At 41.6% G+C, this 27,463-nt stretch overlaps 1 protein-coding gene across 1 annotated transcript in view; it reads right to left on the bottom strand.

Annotated features, from left to right (window-relative positions):
• Spata16 (spermatogenesis associated 16) overlaps window positions 1–27,463 on the bottom strand; it is a 275,743-nt gene that overhangs the window by 8,590 nt on the left and 239,690 nt on the right. The window contains exons 8-9 of the mRNA XM_060376930.1: window positions 25,648–25,812; window positions 22,487–22,570 (exon numbers count right to left, since the gene is read on the bottom strand). Coding sequence (XP_060232913.1) covers window positions 22,487–22,570; window positions 25,648–25,812 — 249 coding nt within the window. The remainder of the gene's footprint in view (window positions 1–22,486; window positions 22,571–25,647; window positions 25,813–27,463) is intronic.

Below are 27,463 nucleotides of genomic sequence, written 5' to 3'. Positions count from 1 at the left end.
ATGTGGTAGTGGCATATTTATTTTTATTATATTAAAGTATACTGATTATCTTATATTTTTTATGCATGCATAAAATGTACTTTGATTATATTCTCCTTTATTTTTCCTCTTCATCATCTCTCCCTTCAGTGTTTTTTTCCTAACAAAATGGTCACACTCTATTCTAACTGGCTGCACCGTATCTTCCTTCTCATTAGCAAGGCTCATATGAACAAGTTCTTCAATCTCACCATGATTAAATGTTGCCAATATTTTTATTTGGCCATTAGACAAGTATGTAATAACATTTTGTGGCTTTACTTTTCATGTGATTACATGCTACTGATCTCAGTTGTCTTTATAGTTGAATTTTGAGAACTTTTATATACTTAGTTAATTCATTTCTGTGTCATTGTCTCCCTATAGCCTAAGCTGATCTTGAACGCATAATCCTTCTGTCTCAGGTTTCTGAGAGTTGTAATTATAGGCATGCGCCACCATGCACAATTTATGTGTATGTGTGTGCAAGAGATTATATGTAGATATACTTAGATATGTGATTTGAAAATATTTTCTCATTTTGAACTTGTCTTCTAACTTATTCAAGAAAACTCTCATGGGAAAACTAAAGTGTTTTATATTTTGATGGAGTCTAATTTGTCGATTAGACTGTGATTGTGGTTTGGTATCAAGTTAAGATTTTTGCACAGAACAAGATTCCAAAGATTTTCACTATTTGTTTTCCCAAAGAATATTTGTCTTTTTATTTATTTTATTTTTAATTTTTAAAATTATTATTTATTATGATTTATTTAATTTTTATCCTGGCTATGTCCCCCTCCCTTGACTCCTCCCCATCCTCCCCTTCCTCCCTCTTCTCCCCCTATGCTGCTCCCCTAGTCCGCTGATAGGTAATGTCTTCCTCCCCTTCTGTTTGACCCTAGACTATCAGGTCTCATCAGGACTGGTTGCATTGTCTTCCCCTGTGGCCTGGCAAGGCTGCATTCCCCAGGGGATGGTGATCAGAGAGCCTGTCACTGAGTTCATGCCAGAAAAAGTCCCTGTTCCCCTTACTAGGAATCCACTTGAAGGCTCAGTCTATGGGCTACATCTGAGCCGTAGTTTTAGGTCCTTTCCATGCATTGTCCTTGGTTGGGGTATCAGTCTCTGCAGGACTCAGTTTTTTGTTGTTGTTGTTGCTGCTGTTATTGTTTGTTTTTTTTTTTTTTTTCTCTGTTGATCTCCTTTTGGAGCTCCTGTCCCCTTCAGGTCTTTCTCTCTCCCCCTTCTTTCATAAGATCCCCTATACTCTACCCAAAGTTTGGCTATGAGTCTCATCCTCTGCTTTGATACCTTGAGCAGTAGTCTTTCAGAGGCTGTCTGTGGTAGGCTGCTGTCCTGTTCCCTGTCTTCTCCTGCTTCCAGTGTCTATCGCATTTGTCCTTCTGAGTGAAGACTGAACATCTTCCCTAGGGTCTTCCTTGTTGTTTAGCTTCTTTAGGAGTATAGATTTTAGTATGTTTATCCTATATTGTATGTCTAATATCCACTTATGAGTGAGTGTATACTATGTGTGTCTTTCTGCTTCTGGGTTACATCACTCAAGATGATCTTTCCTAATTCCCACCATTTGTCTGCAAATTTCACGATTTCCTTGTTTTTAATTGCTGAGTAGTATTCCATTGTGTAAATGTACCTAAATTTCTGTATCCATTCTTCTGTTGAGGAACATCTAAGTTGTTTCCAGTTTCTGGTTATTATGAATAGGGCTGCTACGAACATGGTTGTTGTATACTTGACCATATTTTGGATATATGCCTAGGAGTGGTATAGCTGGATCTTGAGGTAGCACGATTCCCAATATTCTGAGAAAGTGCCAGATTCATTCCCAAAGTGGTTGTAAAAGTTTACATTCCCACCAGCAATGAAGGAGGGTTCCCCTTTCTCCACATCTTCTCCAGCATGTGTTGTCACTGAGTTTTTGATCTTAGCCATTCTGATGGGTGTAAGGTGAAATCTCAGGGTTGTTTTGGTTTGCATTTCTCTGATGACTAGGGATGTTGAACATTTTTTTATGTGTTTCTCTGCCATTTGACATCCCTCTTTTGAGAATTCTCTGTTTAGCTCCCTTTCCCATTTTTTAATTGGATTACTTGGTTTGTTGGTGTTTAACTTCTTAAGTTATATATATTCTGGATATTAGTCCTCTGTCAGATATAGGGTTGGTGAAGAACCTTTCCCAGTCTGTAGGCTGTCATTTTGTTCTGACGACAGTGTCCTTTGCTTTACAGAAGCTCTTCAGTTTCATGGGGTTCCATTTATTGATAATTGATCTTAGAGCCTGTGCTGTTGGTGTTCTGTTCAGGAAGTTGTCTCCTGTGCCAATGGGTTCAAGGCTCTTCCCCACTTTTTCTTTTACAAGTTTAGTGTGTCTGGTTTTATGTTGAGGTCTTTTCCCAAAGAATTTTATAGTTTCACATTCACATTCACATATATGGCCCATTTTAGGTTGGTGCTTACAGTACTGATTTTATGACTTTCTCTATTTCCCTACTGTGGATGCTCACACGATCCCATTCCATTTCCTGAAAATCTAGTCTTCCGTTCATTGAATTACCTTTGCACTTCTATAAAAAGGTAAAATATTTTTAAATTGCAAATAATTATTTCTCTTTATTTTTTAACTATTTATGAATGCATGTGCCTGTGTCTATGTGGGTGTATGTGTACTTGTGTGCAGGTGGTTCTGGAGGCCAGAAGGCTATCAGATTGCCTGGAATTGGAGTGACAGGTGTTCATGGGCCACATTGATGTAGGTACTGGGATCAAACTCACTTGGGTCCTCTGCAAGAACAGCTAGTGCTCTTAACTGCAGAGCCGTGTCTCCAACTTCTGTATTTTCTAGAAAAACTGCCTTCCTTTGTCTTTGTCTAGAAAATTCTTATAGGTATCAATTAAACTTTTTTTATGAAATTCTAATAGAAATTTTATTTTGTGTGAGTCTGTGTCCTGAGGTCGGGGTGTACATTGTGCTCCCTTCTTCCATTCAGTGGCACAGCATTTCTCTACTCATTAAGACCTTTGGTTGCTTTCATTGTTATTTTGTACTTTTTACATTAACATCCTAATTCTACAAAAATATGGGTTTCATTATGACATTTTCATACTGCTTTGTAGATTTTCATGAATAAGTCCTGTACATGTTTTGCTAAATTCATTGAAAATGTCTACTTTTTGAGCAATTGTCAATGGTCTATCTCTACTGTTTACTGCTGGCATAAATGCAAATGAGCTTTGTATATGGTTCTTGTCTCTTATAACATTACTGGACTTATATTATAAAAAGTGTGTGTGTATGACATATTGTGTAATTTCTGTGTAGACAATCATGTCATTTATAAATAGGGACAGTTCTTTTTTTCTGCTTTTCATCCTGAACATTCTACTTCTCACCTTCTGCAGTGGCTGGCATTTCCAGCACCATGTTGGAAATGGCTGGTGACTGTTGAAATCTTTGCCATGCTCCTGATCTAAAAAAGAGATCATTCTTTTTTTTTTTCACTTTCAAGTGTAATGTTGGCTATAATTTTTTGCAGATGTTCTTTAACAATTCCACGAAATAACGTCTATTGTAATTTATAGAATATTATTTCATGTATGGCATCTAATTTGGCCCTTTGCATCAGTTGATATAATCATGTGATTTACTTTTGTCTGTTTTTTTTTTTTTTTTTATGTGTGTGTGCGCCACATGAGTGGAGTGTGCATTCATATGTGGTCACATGGTTTCCAAGGTTGTTGTAGGGAATGGTCTTCAGTTGACCTTCTACCTTGCTGAAACCCAGAGCTCCAGGATACGGTAGTTCACACCCAACTAGTTTTCTTGCCCTGGGGATTTTCCCATTTCCACCTTCCCAAGATAACTAGATTGTAGGCAAGCTGCTATGCCCACCCAGAATTTACGTGGGTTCTGGGGACTCGAAGTCCAGTATGCATGCTTGGGGGACTCATGGATAAACAAAGTGTCAACTCCTCTATTTAAAAAAAAAAGTGGTTTTCTTTCTGTAGCTGTTAAGATGACAGATCACAATAAGTTTTTCAAATATTCAGTCACCTTTTCATCTGTGACATGAAATACCGTTTAGTTACAGTATATGGGGTTTCTATGTCTCGCCAGATTTTATTTGCTAATAATTTAAGGGTTTCTTCACCTAGATTCATAAGGAATATTGGCTTTCAGGTTCCCAAATACCTGAACAGGTTTTGTCTGGTTTGGTGTCAGAATAAGGTCAGGTATGAAAAAAAAAATTGGCAAATGAATACTTCTCTTCTCTGAAAAGAAAAAGTCACTAGAGAATTGATGTAAATTCTTTCAAATATATCTGTTACAACTGTTCATTGAAAGCAGGTGAACCTAATGGTTTTGTCATTAGAATGTTTGTCATTATAAGAACATTCAGAGTGGACTGGGCAAAATACAGTAGGTTCTATTCTTTGCAATTTGTACATTTCATCTGAATATGTATATTTACCTGGAGTTCTTCCCTTTTCTTCTTCTAATGTTTGTTGCATTTATATTGATATTTCGTTACATTTACGTTAGTGATTTGTGTCTTATTTTTCTTTCTTAGTTTAGAAAAATGCTTAAAAACTTTTGTTAACAAAATGTACATTTATTGAGCGCAAATACTGTGTCTGTTCAAAAGCTCCTCACTGGGTGGATATTGGAACTTCACATCTTACATGGTTAAATGACTTCTCCAAGGTTATGTAATTACAGTCCATACCAGGGTGGGGTGTGGAGAGGGACTTATATATTGTTCCTTCTGTCCCAGATACCAATAATCCTCCAATATGTGTTTATTAAAAAAGATGATCAGTTATTAAAAGTGTTTAACCCTATTACTTTCTGATGTATTACCTCTCTCTCTCGGAAAAGTTCGTGTTACTTGACAGACCTTAGCCATTTCCAAACCAGGTGAACTGCATTGAGCAAGTAGAGATTTACAATGTGCTTTAAAAACAAAACAACAGCAAAAGAGCATGGGCTAGCAGAAGCTGCTCCGAGGGGTGACCCGTGCACCCTGCCAGTTCTTTCTCCTCTACAGATTTAATGAGGTCACTGGCCAGAATTCAGTTCAGGTGGCAAAGCCATTTGACAACTTATCAGAAGAAATGATTGAAGCTTTACCGGTCTGTTCAAAGGCCAGTTCTTGGTTTCATTGATTTTCTAGTTTTCTGTTTTCAATTTCATTGATTTCTCATCTTATCTTTATTATTTTCTTTGTTTTACTTGTTTTGTGTTTATTTTGTCTTGTTTTCTAGGGTTTTCAAGGTGGACCTTCAATTGATTTGCTAGTTTCCTTCTTACAACATATGAGTTTGGCACTTTAAATTTCTCTCTCAGCGCTGTTTTAGCTGTATTCCATAAATTTTGATCTTTATTTTCATTCACATTCAGTCAAATGTACTATTTCTATCTATTGTCTTTAAGACATAAATTTTTCACACACAGACTATTGGAGCATTTGGAGATTTCCCCATTATTTCTCCATCTTGAATTCACTGCAGAGAGAAAACACATGCTTTGTGATTTCAGTTCTTAAGATTTTGTGATTGTTTATAACAAGGATATTCTCTATTTTGGTACATGTTCCATGAGCTGTTGAAAAGAATGGGTATTTGTGTTCTTTTGAAAAAAGATGGCCCCCACAGGGCCTTAAGGAATATCACTATTACCTTACTGGAGGAGGTGTGGGCTTTGAGATCTCAAAAGCTCAAACCTGGCCATCATGTCACTGTCACTTACTGGGGCTGCAAATGTAGAGCTCTCAGCTCCTTCTCCAGCACCATGTCTGCATGGCTGCTGCCATGCTTCCTGCCATGATGATAATGGACTAAACCTCTGAACTGTAAGCCAGTTACAGTTAAATGCTTTCTTTTATAAGAGCTGTTGTGGTCATGGTGTCTCTTCACAGCAATAAACCCCTAACTGAGACAGGTAAGTGGATATGTCTACAAATATAAATTGTTAGATCTCTTTTTTGTTGTTGTTGTTGTTTTAATGCTGATGTGGAACAATTTTATATCCTATCTGATTTTACATTTGTTTAGTTGTAATCAACTGCTGAGAGAGAGATGAAGAGCTGCCCAAGTATGACTCTGGCCATGCCTATATTTCTTCTCTTCCTATCAGCTTTGCTGCTTATATTTCTGTGGCTTGGCTGTTAGCTCATGTGTGCTTAATTCTCCTTTATAGGTGATGCAAACATGTTATCATTACAGGATGACCCTTTCAGTCTCTGGCAATCTTGTCAAATAATAGCAACTCTTATTTTTATAATATTATTATTATCATTATTATTTGTTGTGGTTGTTTTGACGTAGGAGCTTGCTTTTTTGCTTTGGCTGGCCTAAGACGTGCTACCTAGCTCAGGCTGGTTCAGACTCGTGGTCCTCTTGTTTGTTGGTAGTTTCAGCTGCAGAGGCAGCAACAGAGTGGAAGAACTCACCGACGGGATGGATGGACTTGCCAGGGAGACTCAAAAGCAGCAAGGCAGAAAGCCCAAGTTTTCCCATTGTTTGTTCCTGGCCATCACGGGAAGGTGTTGCCTATATTCAGGGTGTGTCTTCCCACTCCTCATAACTGAGCAAGCAAATCCCTCACAGGGTGGAAGGAATGCGAAGGAGGGAAAGAATGGCGGGCCCTGAGTTTCCAGAATACCTTGATGTATGCAGTATCTTGGATGCTCTCTCCCCATAAGAAGTTAAATTACATTTGATAGATTATCTGGAGTGTTTTTTGGTTTATTTTATTTTTTTAGTTGCTTTGAGTACACACACACTCACATGCACACACACACAATTTTTTAAAAATATTTTTTATTTTAATTTTTATTAATTACATTTTATTCACTTTGTATTCCTCCATAAATCCCTCCCTCCGCCCCTCCCAATCCTACCTTCCCTTCTTCTTCTCCACGCACGTCCCTCCCCAAGTCCACTGATGGGGAGGTCCTCCCCTCCTTCCTTCTGATCTCATCAAGAGTGGCTGCATTGTCATCTTCTGTGGCCTGTTAAGGCTGCTCCCCACTCAGGGTGAGGTGATCAAAGAGCAGGCCAATCAGTTCATGTCAGAGGTAGTCCCTGTTCCCGTTACTATGTAACCCACTTGGACACTGAAGTGCCTTGGGCTACCTCTGTGCAGAGGTTCTAGGTTATAAAGAAACTATTCAAGAGGGAGGACTCTGGCTAAAATGCTCTATCCCTATCCCAAAAGGCAAAGAGGATGGACATCAGAAGAAGAAAACAGGAAACAAGTTAGGAGCCTGCCACAGAGGGCCTCTGAAAGGCTCTGCCCTGCAGACTATCAAACCAGATGCTGAGACTTTGGCCAACGGTTGGGCAGAATGCAGGGAATCTTATGTAAGAAGTGGGAAATAGTAAGATCTGGAGAGGATAGGAGCTCCACAAGGAGAGTAAAAGAACCAAACAATCTGAGCACAGGGGTCTTTCCTGAGACTCATACTCCAACCAAGTAACACACACACACAATTTATCATTTTAAATTTTGATTAAAATACATAATTTGCTTTAAGATCTTTTTATCTCCCTCAAATTACAATATACTCATCTTATTTCCTTCAACACAACTAAAGCCGTATTATACAGCATTATTATTTTTGATTCCACCAAAAAAACCTCAAAAAACCAATGAAGTGCAGAAAGAAAGTTCATTATTTTTTTGTTTTTTTTTTTACTGTTTTTTATATATTTTTTTAAATTTTTCATCAATTACACTTTATTCATTTTGCATCCCCCCATAAGCCTCTCCCTCCTCCCCTCCCGATCCCACCCTCCCTCCTCCTTCTGCATGCATGCCACTCCCCAAGTCCACTGATAGGGGAGGTTCTCCTCTCCTTTCTGATCTTAGTCTATCAGTTCACATCAAAAGTGGCTGCATTGTCCTCTACTGTGGCCTGGTAAGGCTGCTCCCCCCCCAGGGGGAGGTGATCAAAGAGCAGGCCAATCAGATTATGTCAGAGGCAGTCCCTCTTCCCATTACTATGTAACCCAATTGGACTCTGAACTGCCCTAGGCTACATCTGTGCAGGGGTTCTGGGTTATCTCTATGAATAGTCCTTGGTTGGAGTATGAGTCTCTGGGAAGTTCCCTGTGTTCAAATTTTCTTGTTCTGTTGCTCTTCCTGTGGAGACCCTGTCCTTTCCAGCTCTTAATATTTCCCAGTTCTTATCTAAAATTCCATTCACTCTGCCCAACAGTTGCCCATCAGGCTCATAGTTTTGCTTGCTGTGTTCTTTATCCCCCCCCTCAATTTTATTACTTCTTTTCCATTCAGAAGATTCATCCATTCTTTTAAGGTAGACCCGCACTTAACATATTCTATGGGTTCTTTTTCTGAGTGTCTTGTTTTTCTTCTCATCCCACAGAGTTGTTCCACTGGGCATTGCTCTGCGGGTAAAAAATACTTTTCTTCCAACAGCTGAGAAGTATTGTACCACTTAAATTCTGGCCTCTGAATTTTTCTGTGGAAAAGCCTCCCCCATTTGAGTTATTTTTTTCTCTAATGCCATGGTTGCCAACCTGTAGGTCATGGCTCTTTCACAGGGGTTACCGGGACCGTCACAAAATACAGGTTTTTGCATTATGATGCATAACAGTAGCAAAATTACAGTTATGGAGTATCAACAAAAATAATTTTATGGTTGGTTTATGCATAAGAAACTGTATTAAAGGGTCGCTGCATTAGGAAGGCTGATAACCACACCACTGCCCTGAGTTTGTCTTTAGTTTTCAGGAATTTGGCAATTACATATCATGGTGTAAACATCTATTTTATTTTATTTTATTTTATTTATTTTATTTTATTTATTTTATTTTAAGTAAAACAGAACAGCCAGAATTTTATAGTTTATCAGTTTCTCTGACGCAAACTAGAATAACCTAGAAGAAAGAAATTCGGTCAATGTTATCTTACCAGGGAAAACCCTTCGCATCTGGAAGACACTTCCACACCCTGGCCCATGTGCCTCTGTTTTCGCACCCTGGGCTTTCAGGAGAGATGCTTTCCCTAAAGAGCCCCAGCCCTGGTTTTTATTTGAGGTTCGCTCCTGCTGTACTACCCGGCGGACTGTGTATGTGATGGCGATGTTGGACATTGCTATGTAGACAGGCCAACCTGGAACTCAGAGATCTGCCTGTGTCTGCCTCCTTGAGTGCTGGGATCACAGTTGTGCCACTGAGCCTGGCGCTTCCTAGTCATATTTTTGTCTTCCTGATTCCTTCTTCTGTGCTGTCATTTATGGCTTTGGAGCCATTAGGGATGTTTTGTTCTGAGACTCTAGTTCTTATTTACACTTCCTGGGTTAGCTGTGGGTTTTTATTTTTTTAGATACTGTCATGATAGGGGAAAGAAAGATTACAGGCTTGTTACTAGCAGGTGAGAGATAAGTACAGGTTTGCTAGTGAGCATTAGTGAGGTCCAAGGATGGGACCTCCACCACGTTTCAGCTGATGCTCCTCCAGCTTGGAAGGACAAAATGATCCCATCATCTTTCCCCATCTGGCCTTCACTGATTCCATGACACAGTTTGTACAGCAAATATTTTCCCTCCATTGGTCTTTGTGTCGAAGGCTTGGTTCCCAGCAGGTGACGTTGCGGAGAGGTGCCAGGGTCACGGGAATTCTCAGGCTAGTCCACTGATGGGTTCGCTCAGTGTGAAAAGGCAGGGTTGCAGTAGAAGGCGTAGTCACTAGGGATGTGCCTTTGAAGGGTGTATCTTTAGCTGGCTTCCTCCTGCCTTCATGTTTCCTGGATGCCATGGGGCAAACAGCTTTCTTCTGTCAGGCTCTTCTGCCATGAAGTTTCAACTTGCCACGGGGCCAAAAAGCAATGGAGTTAGCTGACCACGGACAGAAATCTCTGAAACTGTAAGGAAATAAAAACTTTTCTTCTCTAAATTGTTTTTCTCAGCTATTTTACAACAAGCAGCTGTCGTGTTGTAATTGTTGAACTCTCCACTCGTCTGTGTCCAATACTGCAAAAGGGCGGGAACAGGAAGGACAGGTGGGAAGGTGAGGAGATCTTGCTGTAGCCTGGTTGGTGAGGGTGGAATTGAAGTCCTTTATTTGTTCTTGCTGAAGTGGGTGGGGTGGGACTAGCATGATTTCTATGTGCTTGGATGAAGTAGAAGCATTATTGTCCAAGAGATTTCTATTTTGCCAGGCTACACCTTTCCTTGCCTGTTGGAGGGATGGAGTGGGAGAGAGAAGGACACACACAGAGATTGATTGGGTCTTGTTTTGGCTTACGTTTGATATATCTGGGCTATCAGTTTCTTTAATTCTGAGGGTGGAATATAATAACACACATGCACGCACACACACACACGCACACCACACAGACACAAATGTACACACTGATTGCATTATCATGTCAGTTCCAAGCCTCTAATATCTTGAGTTATATTCCTTTTCTATTTTACCATTTAGACTTAAGTTTTATTTATGTACAGTGTCCAGGGGTTTTGCTTGTATATATGGGATGAATAGGGCAAAATGTATTTATGCTATATTCTTAGAAGTAGAAATATTGTCATGGGTTTGTAAAATATGAATTTTGGCCCCGTGGACCCTAACAAGGTGTAGTTTTGCTTCTTCCATCAGTCTGCCCATGAACTTCTAAACATTTCCCTCACTGTGATAAAGAAAACTTCCCTGTTCCTATCCAAGTAGGTTCTATTGTAATAGGAACAGGGACTGTCTCTGACATGAACTGATTGGCCTGCTTTTTAATTACCTCCCCCTGAGGGGGAAGCAGCATTACCAGGCCACAGAAGAAGACAACGCAGCCACTCCTGACGAGACCTAATTGACTAGGATCAGAAGGAAGGAAAATAAGTCCTCCCCTATCAGTGGACTTGGGGAGGGGCATGCATGCAGAGGGTGGAGGAAGGGAGGGATTGGGACAGGAGGAGGGAGAGAACCACAGGGGGGATACAAAGTGAATAAAGTGTAATTAATAAAGAAAAAAATAATAAAATAAAATAAAATTGGAAAAAAAAAGAAAACTTCCCATCATAGACCCAAGGTGCTTCCAAGGAGACCTGAAAGGTTAAAGCCTATTAAATTCTGCTCAACTCCAACAGAGGTGTGCCTCACTTTGTTGGTCCATGCCAGACTTGAGGCCTTTTGTGTCATGATGGGTGAAGTTTAGGGAGGTTCCAATAAGTGCTTGTGAAATTTTGCTTCCTTTGAAAGCCTGTGGCACCTTAGAATGCTGATTCAGATGACTCACCAGAGAGTGGACTCTCAGGCCATTTTCTAGAAGTCCTGAAGTTGCAGGAAGAGGAAAACAGTGAACTATGAAAGCAAACTTAAAAACAGTCTGTTTACAAAGGGAAGGTTCATGAAGAGAGACCTTCATAGCAGGGCAATTCAGGGGAGAGTTGTAGGTGTTGTGGTCTGTGACTTGCTAGGCAGCTTTGGAGGAATAGTGTAGGTAAATTTTCAGGTGGACAACCATCTGTGATCTAGAGAAGGGTGGAGGATGCTCTTAATAGTCTCTGATGTTACCATCCGCTCAGCCAGAAAGAAGACTCAAAGCTGGTCTCATTGGCTGCTACAGAATCTGAGCTTGGAGTAGGCGACATTCTTTTTGTTACCTTTGGCAGCTGTGTTTGTCTTAATATGACTGCTCCAGCTGGAGATTTCAAGGAGGACCTCTGACTCAAGTCTCATCCCAAACCAACCCATGTGGTACAGGCTTGGAATTGCTTCCTGGTTAATTTTACAGTGCTGCTTTCCCCATCCCTCACAGAAACATGATGGCAGCTGTGTGACAGGATTGTTGCAATCACTAGATGTTATAATACTATCAAATGAATGCCACGTGCTGAGATGGTTAATAAACACAGACATATGTATCATCATCAGAATTAGTGTTATTTTCTGAAATAAATTTTGCAAGCCTGTTCTAATTATGATCGTTAATCCAAACCTTGTTTCAGTCAGTCTAAGATAGTTGGTTAGATAGTGGTATTTTTCTGGGTCCACTGATGTGAGAGCAGGCTAGCTGTGTCAACACCTAGACAAAATCCTGTTTAGAAATGGCCAGGCTCCTGGGTATGTGCTCTGTAGACGAGGGCCACATGAGGATCAGACTTCTGCTGAAAAAATGTCCAGTCAAATAAAGTTTTAGAAAGCACTTTCTTCAGCCAACCAAGGATATAAAAGAGCTTCCCAGTTTTGGAGGCAAAGCCAAGCACTTGTAAGAAATGAGTGACAAGTGCTGCCAGTGAGTGTGAGAAAACGCTATCGTTTGAATCTTGATCATCTCTTAGAGGCTCAGTGTGAAGAAGTTAGGTCACCCCTCCCTGCCTTTCTCTTCTCTTTCCAGCTACCATGATGAACAGCTATCCTCTGTTGTGCTGCTACCATGATCAGTGGCATTGTCCTATGGCCAAAGCAACAGAGGCTAAGACCTCTGAAATGGCGAGCCCAAATAAAGCTCCCTTGTTTTGTCAGAGTGATGGAAATTTGATCAATGCAACAAACTAACTCCACACTTTGTCCCTCCAGACAAGCAGAGAAGATGTGACAGCCAGATTTCATCAATTTCTGTGATGCTCTGTGAGGGCAGCTGGCAAGAGCCAAGGCCTTTTGCTTCCCCTGTTCCACAGGGTAGTCACAGTGTCACTGACCAAAAATTCAGCTTTTGATGGTAACCATGAGTTTCTGTAGGGCTTCAGGGAAGCACCTCCCCTTGACAGCCTTGTCTGGAAACCTACAGACATAGAATATGTTTATCTCTAAATTCAGTGACTTATCCCTGAGGGTTTTGGCTCTTGTCCCTCCTGCTTGCATATGGAGTAATCCTTTACCTTCCCAGCACGGCTAGTCACAAGAGCACTTAGGTTCCCTACTCGGCGTGCATGAAGCTCGGGACAGAACTGCTTAGCTATGCTCAGAGCTCACACCATAAAGGAATGTGGGGATATGCTAATGAGGACAGTCATAACCAGAAGTTGCAAGATTCACAGTCAGATCGCAATGAATATATGGAGGCTCTTTAAGGAATGAGACACACAGGAAAAGCCCGATTGCTGAAAAAAAAAAAACAACAAAACTGCTTTGTAAATGAATGGCAGCACTGCTGAGTCTCGGAAAGACGAGAACATGCACAAAACCCCTAACCCAGCACACTTTCGTCAGCCCCACTCACTGGCCAGGAGTGATGGGACCACGTGGGTGATCTCTCCCAGAGGAACCTCTGGAAGGATTCAGGCTTGAATGCTGATGTGGAAAGTGAAGGGAATGCTGCAGTTTGCCCTCCTAGCTCCTCTACCAACCACCTCCCAATCTGTATTCACTCCCCTCTGCTCTGCCAAGTCTCCAACAGGATTGAGTTGCTGGGTCACATAATCTATCACATGATCATCTTCCAGGGTCCAATGAGTACACCTATGAATACCATTTCTGTGTCATGACAGTGGGTATGATGTGTAAGTGAAGGCTTTGAGATAAAAAGGAATATAAAAATGTAAAGTATTTTGAGTGCATTCATATGGATGTTTGAGGACATGCGTGCGCTGTGTCTCTGCATTCATTGATGTTCGCTGCGTTTTGTAATACTACATGAATTTTAAAGCGCTCTTCCTACTTCAAAACTATTTCTCACGAAAACGCACAGGGCTGAGGTTCTGTTTGAGGAAACTTCCCTCATTGCTTCGAAAATATCAATGTTTATTCTGCTCATTTAGTCTCAGATGAGTGATCCAGAGACAGAAGAATAAAACAATATGGCGCAGGTTAATTCCGACACTCTTACTGAGGCATTGGGCTTTGTGAACACAGGGGGAATGACTTCTCCTTGTGGACAGTTTTACTCTGGGATACGCAGTGAAAAGAGATCAGATGTGTCAATCGAATATGTAGCGTTCGGCGTTATTTTCACCCCCCCTCCTGTTTCTCTGGGTAGTCCCTGCCTCAAACCTCAGCAGAGAGGGTGGTGGGATGGCTCAGTGGCTACAATCTTGTACCGCCCTGATCAGGTGACCCAATCTGCCTGTAATTCTAGCTCCTGAGGAAGAGGATGATTATTCATGTGCACAGACCCACACAGAGATACGTCTGTATCCACAATTAAGAATAAAATCTCAAAAAAAAAAAAAAAAAGAAAAAGAAAAAAAAGAAAAACCCTCATCCAACTTCAGTGGACGTAAGGGTTTAGTGGTAAGTATCAAAAACTGCAGGACCTAAAAGAGGAATGGAGGTGCATACATTGGGCTTCAGGAGGTGGTACTCAATTGCTGTTCAGTGTCTCGGGATGGAAAAGTACACACCAGAGGTGGAGGATCCTATACAAGACAGTCAACTAATTAGCTAGTTAACTTATTTAGTTAGTGTGTGTAAACTGCATGTATGTAAATGTATGCTTGTCTGTATGTGTAGATACAGGCCTGTGTAGAGGTCAGAGGTCAGAGGTCAGAGGTCAACTTGGAGTGTTGGTCCTTGACTTCCACAATATCTGTTTTTTGCTTTTTGCTTTTTGTTTTGTTTGGTTTTCGATATTGTGCTTGTTAGGCCCAAGAGTATCCAGGATCCCAGGGATTATAGGTATGTGCTACAGTGCCTTTCTATACATGGCTTCTGGGGATTTGAACTCAGATTTTCACGTTTGAATGGAAAGCAGCTCACCCACTGGACCATCTCCCAGCCCAAAAGTCGATTACTTACAATGTTAGACTAAACCAAAAACTCCGCAGTGGCTTCTTTAGGTTAGACTGAGAGAATTTGAGAACTGAGGATAATTAGACTAGTGTTTCGCCAAATTACTCTTTGGTTGGGGACTACCCTGACTCTATGCTTGGCCTCCCACGTGAATGCCAGCACGTGCTGAATGTGGACATATTGCAGAATGCCTACAGTCACTTGGACCTCTTTGGGTATCATATATTCTGGGCTTCCATCATGGAGATTTCAGGATCCAAAGCCAGCTCAAGCCATAGCCTGTATTCCTTACTGGCTATATGACTTTGGGCAATGTATTAGATTTCTCTGTTTAATGAATTATACTTTTTACCTGCTGGAAATTAGTGAGTTGGTATATATAAACAGCCTGAATGTTCCATAATAAGAACTCAGTAAATACTTTTATTCTTTGGTTTTGGTGCTTTGCCTTTCAAGAATCTATTTATTCAGAGGTGGGGAAGGGTTCAGACTCTTCCAGCCCAATATGCTTATGTTATTGGTAAGGAAACTGAGGTCCAGAGGAAGAAATGGCATCTTGCCCTAACTTGTGACAGATTTAGTTGGTCGCCAGATTGCGAGTTCAGCGTGTGCGATGATTGGTCTTCATTTTCAACTTGATGGATTTGTAGCTGTGGAGGAGACACACCCCTGAGTCTGTCTAGGGCGGTACTTCTGGGGGGTTCAATTGAGAACAATCATTGTGAATATGGGTGGCTCCACTCTGTGGAACTGGTTTTGGACTGAGAGAGGACTCAGGTGGGACACCGCGTTCATCTCTCTTCTTTCCGACTGTGGACATAAGGTGACTAAGTTCCTCAGGCTAGGTTCCTGCCTTCCCTGACAGGATTCATGGTACCCTCCAACTGTGAGCCCAAATAAATCCCCTTCCTTTAAATCGTTCCAATCACAACTACAAAAAAAAAAAAAAAAAAAAAAAAAGGTAACAAACACAGGGTGTTCTGTTTCTTTTGCAGCACTGGTCTTTATTTAAGTGCCTTTGCCTTTCTGAGTAGAGGAGGAAAGCTCACAATTGCCCTTGCCTAGGCTTAAGGCTTGAGCTCCCGTTTTTCTCTCCTGGATCACTGTAATAACTTTCCTTGCATGGTGGTTTGAAAGAGAGTGGCCCCAACAAGCTCATTTATCTAAGGTTTGGTCCCCCTTTGGTGGAACTGTTTGAGAAGGATCAGGAGGTATGGCCTTGTGGGAGGCATGTCATGGGGGGGGGCACACTTTTTTTTTTCAGGTTTTAAAGGCCCATGTCATGTCCAGTTAGCCCCCTCTGCCTCTCTCTGCCTCTTACTAGTGGCTTAAAGATATAAGCCCTCAGCTGCTGCTCCGGCATCATGCCTGCTTGCAGCCATTCTCTCTACCATGAAGGTCATGGACAGTAAGCACCCCGATAACCCTTTCTTTTATAAGTTTCTTTGCTCATGGCACTCATCATGGAGTAGAAAAGTAACTAAGATACCTTTCTCTCCTTTGCCTCTCCAACCTTCTTACCCTAACAGCTTTCGATTGTATTTGTTTTGATAAAACACTCTATCGTCTTGGACATCATATCTCAGGACTCTCACTCATTATACTGTAGTTACCGTGCTGTCCTTGTAGGGCACACCCTGCCTGAGTGTCTTACACTTGCTGTTTCTTCTACGAAAAATGAGTTCTACCCAGGATCTGAAGATTTTCTTTTACATTTGGTATGTTTCCTTTTCCTGCCATGCTTCCTCCCTGCCCGTCTTGCCCTAGAACATTTGTTTTCAGGTGGTTTGTTACCTACTTCAATTGGCTGCAGATGGTAGGAGAACCCTGAATTTTTTTTTTAAATGAATGAGTCTTGAATGTCTAGGACAACATCGAACACAGAAGGGAAGCCAAGTAAATATTTTGCTGCTCACATGAATGAGGAGGGTGTGAGGGAGACCTTACAGATGCTCAAAACAGAGTGCTTCCTCAGGCACTGTTGTTACAGAATCAAACTATCAAAGTTGATACTCTTAGCCACACTGCGGATGGGACTTTCTTATCCAAGAAAATGCTTGTTGCTATTTTATTAAACGTGACTTGCCCAGTTTTGTATCCGCAATCACTAAACCAACATGAACATATCTTAATCTCGAGTTAATTACCCCAAGGAACTATTCCACCGAGTCAAACTCCAGCCACCACCAGCATTCTAGAACTCTGCGAAGAATGTGCTTTAATCCTAGTGAGTCAGGGCAAAGCACCGTTGTTTCTGGGGGACTTCAGCGAAGACAAAAACACAGACAGGAGGTCAGTGCTCGTGTTCGTGAATCGGATTGCAGTGTGATGAGTTTTTTTTTTTTTTTTTTTTTTTTAATAGACCTATAACAACGTGGAGCCCAGGAAACTGTGAGGTAATAGGGATTCTGACAGACCTTTTAACTATGTAGAACGAGCAGCTTCTGCTATAATTCTGCTGCTTCAGATGAAAATTTCAAGTGTTTTCATTAGGTACAACAGCTGTTTCTATTACAGATAACAGATCTCAGAGGTGGTGATGCTGATATCAACTTCTAGTGAGCTCAGAACACAGTGTAGCTTGTACAATTAGGTTTTTTTTTAATTATTTTTTTTCCCCTGCACACACAAATTAACTCCGTGGCAGTAAAAGGAAATTACTTACTTGCTACTGGAATTGTCTGAGAGTGATACCATCATCCTTTGTAGAGTTGCATTAACCAAATTAAAAGCCCTTGGGAAAAATTTGGCACCCTGTTCTTTCCCATTTACATCTTCCTAAAGATCTCTCAGGAGCTTCTATTTAGAAAGCCATGATAATTACCATGGCTTTTAATTTGGGCAGACTGGCTGCTCATCAGTGAGTCTTTCTAGACACCCACTAGAAAGACACTGGTTGAGTGTGTGGTGTGGAGTAAGTTTGGGAGGCCTTGACTTGACTGTCTGCCTACCCCTGCTTGCTTGAAGGTATGTTTTCCAGGGCGGGATACAGATCCCCTCTGCTGTTGTGCCTTGTCTGGGAGATGATCACCACCATCTCCTTGGTGGCAGAATCTATTCTCCCATCCATTTCTGTCTGGGCTGGCCTGTGACTGCTTCTATCGGCATGGTGTGGCAGATGTGGATGAAGAAAGAAGGCAACTCTTAAAGACCGGATGCTTTCACTCCCCTTCTCTGGAATTGTTCTCTTGGAACCCAGGGAGACCCTGTTTTAAAGCCTGTTTCACAAAGGAGACCTACATACAGCCAACCATCTCTGCTGACCAGTGTCAGTGGTCTGCCACACGAGGCCCGTTCGTGGATGCCAGACCCATGCATGCAAGCCGTAAGATTGAAGCAGGTGGGAGAAATTCTGAGGACTGCCTGGTAGAGTCTGATCAGTGTATAGCGCTGAGAGACAATAAGGATTTTTTTTTTTAAAACCACAGCACTTAGGGGTTTGTTACGCAGCTCAGATAACTGAAGGAAAGACAAAGAAAGAAGCCACAGCTAAGTGTGCCCATGAGCACAGGCACTGTGAATAGTACCTTATAGCCAACTGCAATAAACATTTTCCAAAGATGCAGAGAGATATTAATCTCTCTTCCATCTTTTTGGCCTGACCCTAGGATTTACTCACTGGGTGACGGCTCTCTGAATACTTGGGATTTGTAGATATTTGCTCAATGGATGCAAGTGTTTCTGGGATGTGCACTGTTGTGAACTGGAGTACAGCAACATTTTTCTCCATACAGCTAGATAGTAAATAGTTTTGACTTGGTGAGTGATCGCAGGGGCCAAGTTGACCCAGGCCGCATGTAAATGAAAGGCACGGCTGCAAGCAATAAACTTTACTAACAGGAATAAGTGGTGTGTTGAATGTGACCTGCAGCTTGTAGTTTGCTGATCCCTGTTCTAAACAGTTATTTTGTATAGTCACTGGAAACGATAAATGTTGCTGACTCTTCGCTGCTGAATTTCCTTACCCTCCAGCCCTAGTTCTTTCAGCAAGCCCTTCCTCTCCTTCGTAGGTTTCTCTCCCATAGTTTGAAGTGTGCCCTTCGCAGTTCTCTTTTCACACATGCTTCCTTAGTAGTGCCAGGTCACTCAAATGACTTGCATTTCTAGCCAGTCTTCTCTCATTCTCATTCCTCGACACCTTCATTCATTATTTATCCAGAACTTTAGGCTCCATGTTTCCCCTTGTTCATCTTGACAGCACCCAGGTTCAATATACTCTCTTATGATCCTGTTTTCTCTCTACTCTGCACCCACTTTCCTATGGTCAGCTGACACTAGGGCTGGCTCTCTACAATCCCCACTTCTGATTTGCTAGCTGCCAGTCTCTGCCTTCAGGTTATTCTGGTCTTCCACGAGCATCTCTGCAGAAGAGCCATCTCCCGTACAGAAGCACACATTGCCTCTGAATCTAGTTTCTCCCGAAGCTACAGAATTCCTCCAAGACCACCGAACTCATCACTCCACTCTACCAGTGGGTGAGTGTATTATCCTTAAAGGTCTGTGGCCCAGCCCTTCTGGAATGCTTCTTTGACCTCAGAGACCCAGCAGTGGCAGGGCAGCACCTTCCAAATTCAGATGACTGAATTTGGGCTCGACAGGTTTGGATCCAAATTTCCCAAGAGTTAGTCACTCCAATCTCTTCTCTTGGATCCTCAGCTTGATAGAATGGTACTGATTTTCTTTATTTTTCTGTTTCTCCTTTTCATCTTCTTATTCATCAACTCCATAGTTTCACATTTAAAAACAATCACATAGTTACCCCCTTTTCTCTCTCCCACCATGCCCCCTGTACACACACATGTGCCGTAACATATGTGAGGAGGTCAGAGGATGACTTATAGGAGTCAGATCTCTCTTTCCAGCATGTAGCTCCCTGGAATTGAAATGCTGTTGGTCTGGGCAGCAACTGCAATTATCTCCTACATTAAATTCTCATTCAGCTATCTAGTGAAGCTTTTTCCCTCCTGGCTTCAATCTAAAGCTGTTAATATTCTTAGCCAAAAGCCATCTCATCCCTGCATCTTTATTATTATTATTATTTATTTTTTGGTAAATGGCACCAGAAGGCCTCTCTATAACCCCTGCCTCATTGCTCAAGCAAATATCTTGATACCATTCTTTATTTTTCTTTATGTGTAAGTGTTTTGCCTGCATATATGCATGGTGTGTGGTTTGAATAAGAATGAACCTCATAAGCTCACATATTTGAATACTTGGTGAAATTTTTTGGGAAGGATTAGGAGATATATCTTTGGGGGAGGAGGTGTGCCACTGGAATGTATTAATCCAGGTTCTCCAGAGTAACAGAATTTATGGAATGAACGTATCTCTCTCCATATGTTGTATATATACATACACACATACATATGTACATAACACACACACACACACACACACACACACATATATATATATATATATAAAGGGATTTATTAGAATGGTTTACAGTCTGTGGTCCAGCTAATTCAACAATGGGTGGCTATGACTGGAAAGATCAAAATCCAGTATTTTCTCAGTCCACAAGTCTGTATGTTTCATCCGATCTTGGTATATGCCAGAATCACAGAAAAGTAGGCTCGTACGCTAGTAAAGGAATGGACTTGCTAGCAAGGTGAGAGCAAGCAGGCAAAGTGCAAAACTTTTCTTTTTCCATATTCTTATATAGGCTTCTAGTAGAAGGCATCGCCCAGATTAGCTCTGAATTAAAGATCTGTATTAAAGTTGTGTCTTCCTACCTCGAAGCTCTGAACTAATAGTAGATCTTCCCATTTACATTAAGCAGAAATCCATCATAAGTGAGGTGTTACAGTTGGGTTATAGTCAATTCCAGATGTGGTCAAGTTGACAGCCGAGACTAGCCATCATGCTGAGGGCAGACTTTGAGGTTTCAAAAGGCTGGTGCCATTTGGAGTGTGCTCTCTCTGCTCTTTGTTTGAGAATCAAGATGTGAACTCTCAGTCGCTGCTCTGGCTCATGCTTGCCTGTTTGCCACCATGTTTCTTTCCCTGGTGGTGATGGATTCTTGTCCATCTGCAAGCATAAGCCTAAATAATTTTTTTTCTGTAAGGTGCGGAGGTGGTTTGAGTGAGAATGATCCTGTATAGGTTCATGTGCTTGAGTGCTTGGTCCCCGGTTAGTGGAACTGTTTGGGAACAATTAGGAGGTGTGGCCTTGTTGGAAGAGGTGTGTCACTGGGGTTTCACTCCGTGGTTTCAAAAGCCCAGGACAGGCTCATAAACTCTCTGGTCACCTTCAGATCAGCACCATGCCTGCCTGCCTGCCACCACACTTCCTGTTCTGATGGTCGTGGACTGGCACTCTGAAACCGTAAGCAATCCCCAATTAAATACTTTCTCTTCTACGTTTCCTTGGTCGTGGTGTTTCATCATAGCATTAGAAAAGTTAACTAATATACACAATGATTTCTTTGTGTTCTTGGAACATGTTTTTCACTCTGTTTGCATAAGTTTCCCTGTGTGTGTGTGTGCGTGTGTGTCTGTGTGTACAGGCATATGGAGGCCAGAGGACAAACTTGGGTGCCATTTTTCAGGTGCCATCCACCCGTTTTTGGAGACAGGGTTTTTCTCTGGGTGAGGCTCACTAAGCCAGCTAGATTGGCTGGCCACTGAGTCCCAGGGATTTTCCTCTCTCCACCTCCCCTGCCTTGGGATGACAAGTGTTCACCATAACAAATGGCTTTGTTTTTTTATTTATTTTTTAAATGTGGGACCCATGAATTAAACTCATGTCCACATGCTCAAGTGCTTTACCAATTAAGGTATCTTCCCACCTTCCAGTCTCCCTTTTACTCGGTTAATGAGCATTGATATTTAAATGCCACAACAACACCACATTCACAGACATGGTTTTCTGATCCTCTGTGCCAGGATGTTCTCATCTGTTTCCACAGGTGATGAAAGCAGCTTGTTCATAGCCTTTCATATAGCCATGCTGTTTCTTTTCACCAGGGTATCCCCGATATACAATACCCTTTCTGTTATAAAGGACACTCAAGTAACTCCAAACTCTGCTGATGTTGTTCTCCAAGTATACAAAACTTAGTTTTTAAAATTATACAATGTTCTGTCTGCATGTACACCTGCACACTAGAAGAGGGCACCAGATCTCATTATAGATGATTGTGAGCCACTATGTGGTTGCTGGGAATTGAACTCAGGACTTCTGGAAGAGCAGCATCTCTTCAGCAAGGCTTTATATAGTTTTAAGTTGATTTCAGATACAGGTTCACCTGAGACCTTTCTGGCTAGGTGTTGCCTTTCAGATCAGTACCTTCTTTATTTTGTTCCTTTTATGTTTCCTGATTTCAGGATCCCACAAAGGGATGGGAGGACACTGAATGGGGGCTAAGCCAATGACAAATATATTACCCAGAGATGAACTGGGTAGCATTACCAACCCTTACATTTTCAGACAGTCTTAACTGTCACACAAGTCACCTGAGTACCTGGGGTCAGGTCCTTCTTTGTAAATGTTACACTGAGTACCACCAAGTAGCCATTATGCTCAGAAATCACGGTACTCTACCGAAAGTGCATGAGAACAGATTAAACAAGCCCGTCCAAGGTTTTGGGTGTTTCTAGCTCTTTCCGCTGCATTCAGTTCACAGAGAAAGCAGACCAAGAAAACAACCCCAGGGACTTCTTTCATTTCTTTTTTATCTTCTAAACAGATTTGACCCACTGTGGACATTTTCTGTGAGGATAAGATATATTTTTCCTTCAGCTCAGAGTTTTACCTTTTGGATTGTATTCCACACACGTTCTTTATCACTCTTTCTTCCTTCAAGGGTGTCCATGGCGTCTGCCATTAGTGACTGCAGCTGTGATACCAAGATAAAAATTATCAGCATGGAATTCACACAGAAATAACTTCTCTAAATACACAGATTAAAACCTAATTAAAAAATCATTTGTATGCTGATGATTTTATTACTCATATTTTCCACAATGAACACTGCCACCTCGACTCTCCTCCAGTCGCTAGTGAGTATTGCTGCACACATAAAATACTGAAACAATGGGAAGATTGTTCCTCAAAATTTGTAGGAAACATATAGGCTTTAATTTAGTAAGTGTTGGTGTTTTGCTAAAAGCAGATTTGGGCTGTAGAGAGTGACGGCAGCAGTTAATTCTCTCAGGAAATGGCATGTAGTACATGAATGTGTTTTAGTATTTTCTCCTGAGGCTAATGTATCATAATTCTTGGCATCACGAAACAGCTCTCCAGAGGACAGTACTCAAACTGTGCTGTTCTATTGCCTCTTAAAACAATCTCGTTCATTTAAACTTTTATTATTGTTAAAATTTTGAAATAACTATTTTTTTCTTCTTTTGTTTTTTTTTTAATGTCCCTTTTAAACAGCACATTTTACCTACAAAAAAAAAAACAACATTTGTTACATTCCAATTGAAAATAATATGATAGGCTAGGAGTGGTGGTGCCTGCCTGCTATCCCAGAACTTGATAGGAGGAAGCGGGAGGATCAGGAGCTCGAGACTAACCTCAAGTAGTGGTGAGTTTCTCTACTACGTGAGAGTTTGTCTCAGAAGAAATGAACAAAAAAGTTAAAGCACAATCATAGCAGTGGAGAGGTTGAGGCAGGAGGATTCTGCGTTTAAAGTTCCACTGAGCCGGATACTGAGACCCTATTGCGGGATGTGTGAGCCAAGTTAGAACGTGGGGTTCTGAAAGTTTAACCTTTAGATAATCTCTCTAGTGCCAAAGAGCTTGATCAGGAAGGCAGAGAGCAGAGCCACTCAAGAGGCCTCTGTTGAGTAACTACTGTTTTCACAATGCCCTACAAGGTCAAGTTGAGATTTACTTTTTAAGGTTGACAGATATGTGGAAGCTGGAAATTAAAACTTACTGCGTAAAGTAATGGAAGATACAGATTGTTCAAAAGGTGGGGTTTTACATATTTGTCTACATGTCTACCTATCATCTACCCATCTGTCTGTCTATGTCTACTTACTATTTAGTCATTTATCTATCTTTCTAAATTTTTGGGGTATATAAAGTATGAAAATATTCCACGAAGTCCCATTTTAGAAAGTATAAGCTACTGAAAAAAGTTGTGTACTGGAAAGATATGTTAACGATGTTGGTTTTGAGGGTTTTTTTGGTGCATATTTTGAAAACTAAGCATTTCTGGGGTAGGGAATCCTCACAGGTGTGTGGCTCAGGAGACGGAAAGCAGAAAATTCCTCTTTATTTTTTCATTTAAGTCTTGAATGTGCTTTTCAGGAAGACAGGACCAACATTTTCCTTCCCCAGTTAAATATTTTCTTTGCTTCTCTTATCTTAGAGAAGCATTAATCATCTAAAATTGGTTGTAATATGCCCTTTGAAAGCCTCACACTTACCACAATGTTGAATGCCTCCCGAAAGGCAGGATGAGCACACAGCCTTTTCAAGGGTGTTCTGCAGACCTCCATAATGGGTCAGACAGTATTATCACCAGGTTTGACTTACACATTCCTTGAAAAACTGGCTTGTTTTACGGGATTCATCTTTAGTATGCATGGCATTATTACTGGGCTAGGCGGAGTGTTTCATATGCTTACACTGAACATCAGTATTTATTTAATACACTTTAAAAAAGTCTAGATCAATATTACAAATACTAGAAGCTCATTTCTTCATTACATCTGTAAAAGCCCGAAGAGGGAGGGCTCCTTTAGTTAGCTGAAGATTACAGGTAATCATTTTGGGCTGTCCTCATTCTTGTGCTGTGAATTCAATTCAAGTCTATAATTAGTTTTAGCTAATCTCAATTAAAGCTTCAAAGTAAAGAGCCCTTCCCTACGACACATTAGGCTCTCCAGACCTCTCCTTGAATGGGCAGCACTCTGTTCAATAATTACTTTTCAAATGAGGTGGTATGATTTCTAATATTAATTATGATTATGATACACACCTCTGTTTGAAGATTGTTTCTAAGCTATTTCTTTAAATAATTTTTGACTGGGTCGGTATAAGAACAAAATAGCTGGCTTTCCGAACATGTTTAGTTAAAGCATACACACACACACACACACACACACACACACACATACACACACACGTTTCTCTCAAACTTTTCTTGAGTGTATCACTGTGTGTGCGCTGCTGCTTCCACTGTATATACTAATGCTGGCAGTGACACACTAAAGGCCATTTTGTAGGGTGGGGTTTCTCTACGGGTCTATGTTTTTCCCTCTGCCTTTTTTTTTTTTTTTCATGGAAGAGGACCCGAGATGACCGTGGGGTTTCAGAGGACACGATTAGAACTTCATTGAGGTAGGAGAGATGGCTCAGTTGGTAAAGTGCTTTGTCCTGGGGACCTGAACTTGATCCTTAAAAACCAAGTCAAAGAAAGGAAACTGCTCAGCGTGGTGATCATTGCTTGTCGCCTCCGAGCTGGGAAAGCGGAGACAGGCAGATCCCTGTGGTCCATGGCTAGGCAAGCCTACCCTACTTAGTAAGCTCTAGAGCATGAGAAATCCTGTTTAACAAACAAACGGTGGTAGGTGCCCGAGCAAAGACAAGACAGCTAAGGTTGTCCTCTGGCCTACACCCCCCACTTTCATTTTAATTTAAATGAAAAGCTGTACACGTAATATGAATTTTAGCCCTTTCCTATGTTTTTACACATTACAAGGTTCTTGCTATATACGCAAAAAAAAAGAGAGAGAGAAGAAAGAAGGAAAGAAAGAAAGAAAAAAGAAGGCAAGAAAAGGGAAAGTAGTCAAATAGATCCAGACCGCTCCCATCTTCCAGCGTCCTCATTTGAATGCTGGATGAGGGCTGGCGTCTCCCTTCAGACTACATTTATTACCGCAAGCCTTCTCAGCCCCCATCAGTCTTCTGTTGGCTCAGGGCCTGTGAAAGCTTAAACAAAGGGAAACAAATACTTACCAATTCTGCCTCCTGTTGACTGATGTCCTGGAGATAAGGGACGGTTGCCAGCTCTGCCATTGCTTGATTGATCACCTGGGCCTGCTCCTTCACTCTCTGCAGCCGGCTGAGGAGGCTGGCGTAGTGCAGCTTCTCCATCACACCTGAGCACGCATGGAAGTTCCCCTGGTCTCACAGTGAAAAAGGGGTGTCTCAGAATGAGAGCATAGAAACAGACCTCTAGGACTGAAGTCAATCACGGCGGGGCAAAATACTCATCTATCTATCTATCTATCTATCTATCTATCTATCTATCTATCTAGGATGTATCTACCATCTAGCTATACTGAGTATCATCATGTAGCTCTGGATGGCCTGAACTCTCTACGTTGACGAGGCTGACCTTGAATTCACAGAGCTCCATCTATCTCTGCTAGGATTAAAGGCATGTACCATCAGATCTGAGGCATCTACATCTTTTCAAAGCAACAGGATCCAGAACAAGCTCATGTTTTCTTCCATTGGTTTAGAAATGCTATCCACATTTTCTCAAGAAGGCGGATATATATGAAAGGCAGCTCTTAGCAGGGCTGTTGAGATGGCTTCTCCAGTTGCCCTTCATTAGGGATGCAGGCCACTGTGAAAAATCAGGATTGAAATTTCTCCTGCTTGTCCTCACAGGCCTGCGATCTCCTAAGGGTGACTTTATTTACATTATCAAAGCATCATACCAACTAAAGAGTTTATCTTTTTATGTCAAAGACAATTTTTTTTATGAAAGCTGCACCACCAGCTCTGCCCTCATCCGTAGTTCCCCCTCCGGTGGCTTTTATGCTCACCCTGTTCTTACAGCGTTCTCTCTAGCTCCTCGGGTTACTGCAACAGCCTACACGATCTGTCCCGAGACAGACTGTGCAGTTGTAGAGTTCTTTCCCTTATGAGTATACAGGAAGATGAGGCAGTTGGGGACAGGGTGGCCCTCCTGTGTATTTGCTACTGCCCAGCTCAGCGGAGACGTCATCATCTCCTCCACAAAATCAAGTACAGATTGTAACGCAGAGATGGAGCTTATAATAAGATCCCCAGGTTTCTCTTTAAGAAAGCTATACCCGGTGGTGGGGGGCATGTGAGATGGGGTGTGGGGGAGGCAGAGCATGGTCAAATTTCAAAACCTTGAGTGTTTGTTGGATTCTGCGGGTGTCTGGCAATGAGAGCTCAGAGGATCAAGGCTGGGGGCAGCCAGTGTCCTTCACACAGGACTTCTGGACCAGCTACATCAGAGTCTTTGGGCATGTGTACTAAGCAGGCAGTTCATAGTGAGTCACTTCTCTCGGTGAATCCCTCGATTTGCTGCGTAGTCCTAGAAATAAGGATTATATAGGCGCCTGCCGGAACATCCGGACAGGACACAGCCAGCAGGACTGTAGATGACACCACTTCCTTCAGCTCAGTATCTGGTGGGGACTGTCTTAGTGTGGGAATTTGTATCAAATGGTGTGAGACCCACGTTCTCTTCCTAAAAAGAATTTTTCCTCTAAAGAAAAAAAAAAAACAGTTAGAAATGAGCCTGACTGAGAGATCATCTGAACTTCAACTTGAAATTGGAAGGCGATGCTCTGAAATGTCACGTCAGCATTGTGACTGACAGCAGGCCCAAGAAGCTGGCATTTCCTCAGAACCTGGGAAATTAAGGAAGGTTAGGCAGGCCTGACTTCTTTTGGCTTTATTTCTCCCTGAGAGCTGCTTGTATTGTCCAAGTGACGTCTTCCATTTTTATTTATTGTTTCTGGTTAGTTATTTATAAGAAAATCTGTGAGTTTCTAGGAGTGATGATTTC

This window comes from Meriones unguiculatus, chromosome 2, assembly GCF_030254825.1.
Source record: "Meriones unguiculatus strain TT.TT164.6M chromosome 2, Bangor_MerUng_6.1, whole genome shotgun sequence".
Lineage (NCBI taxonomy): Eukaryota > Metazoa > Chordata > Mammalia > Rodentia > Muridae > Meriones > Meriones unguiculatus.
This window is presented reverse-complemented; position numbering and strand designations above follow the sequence as displayed.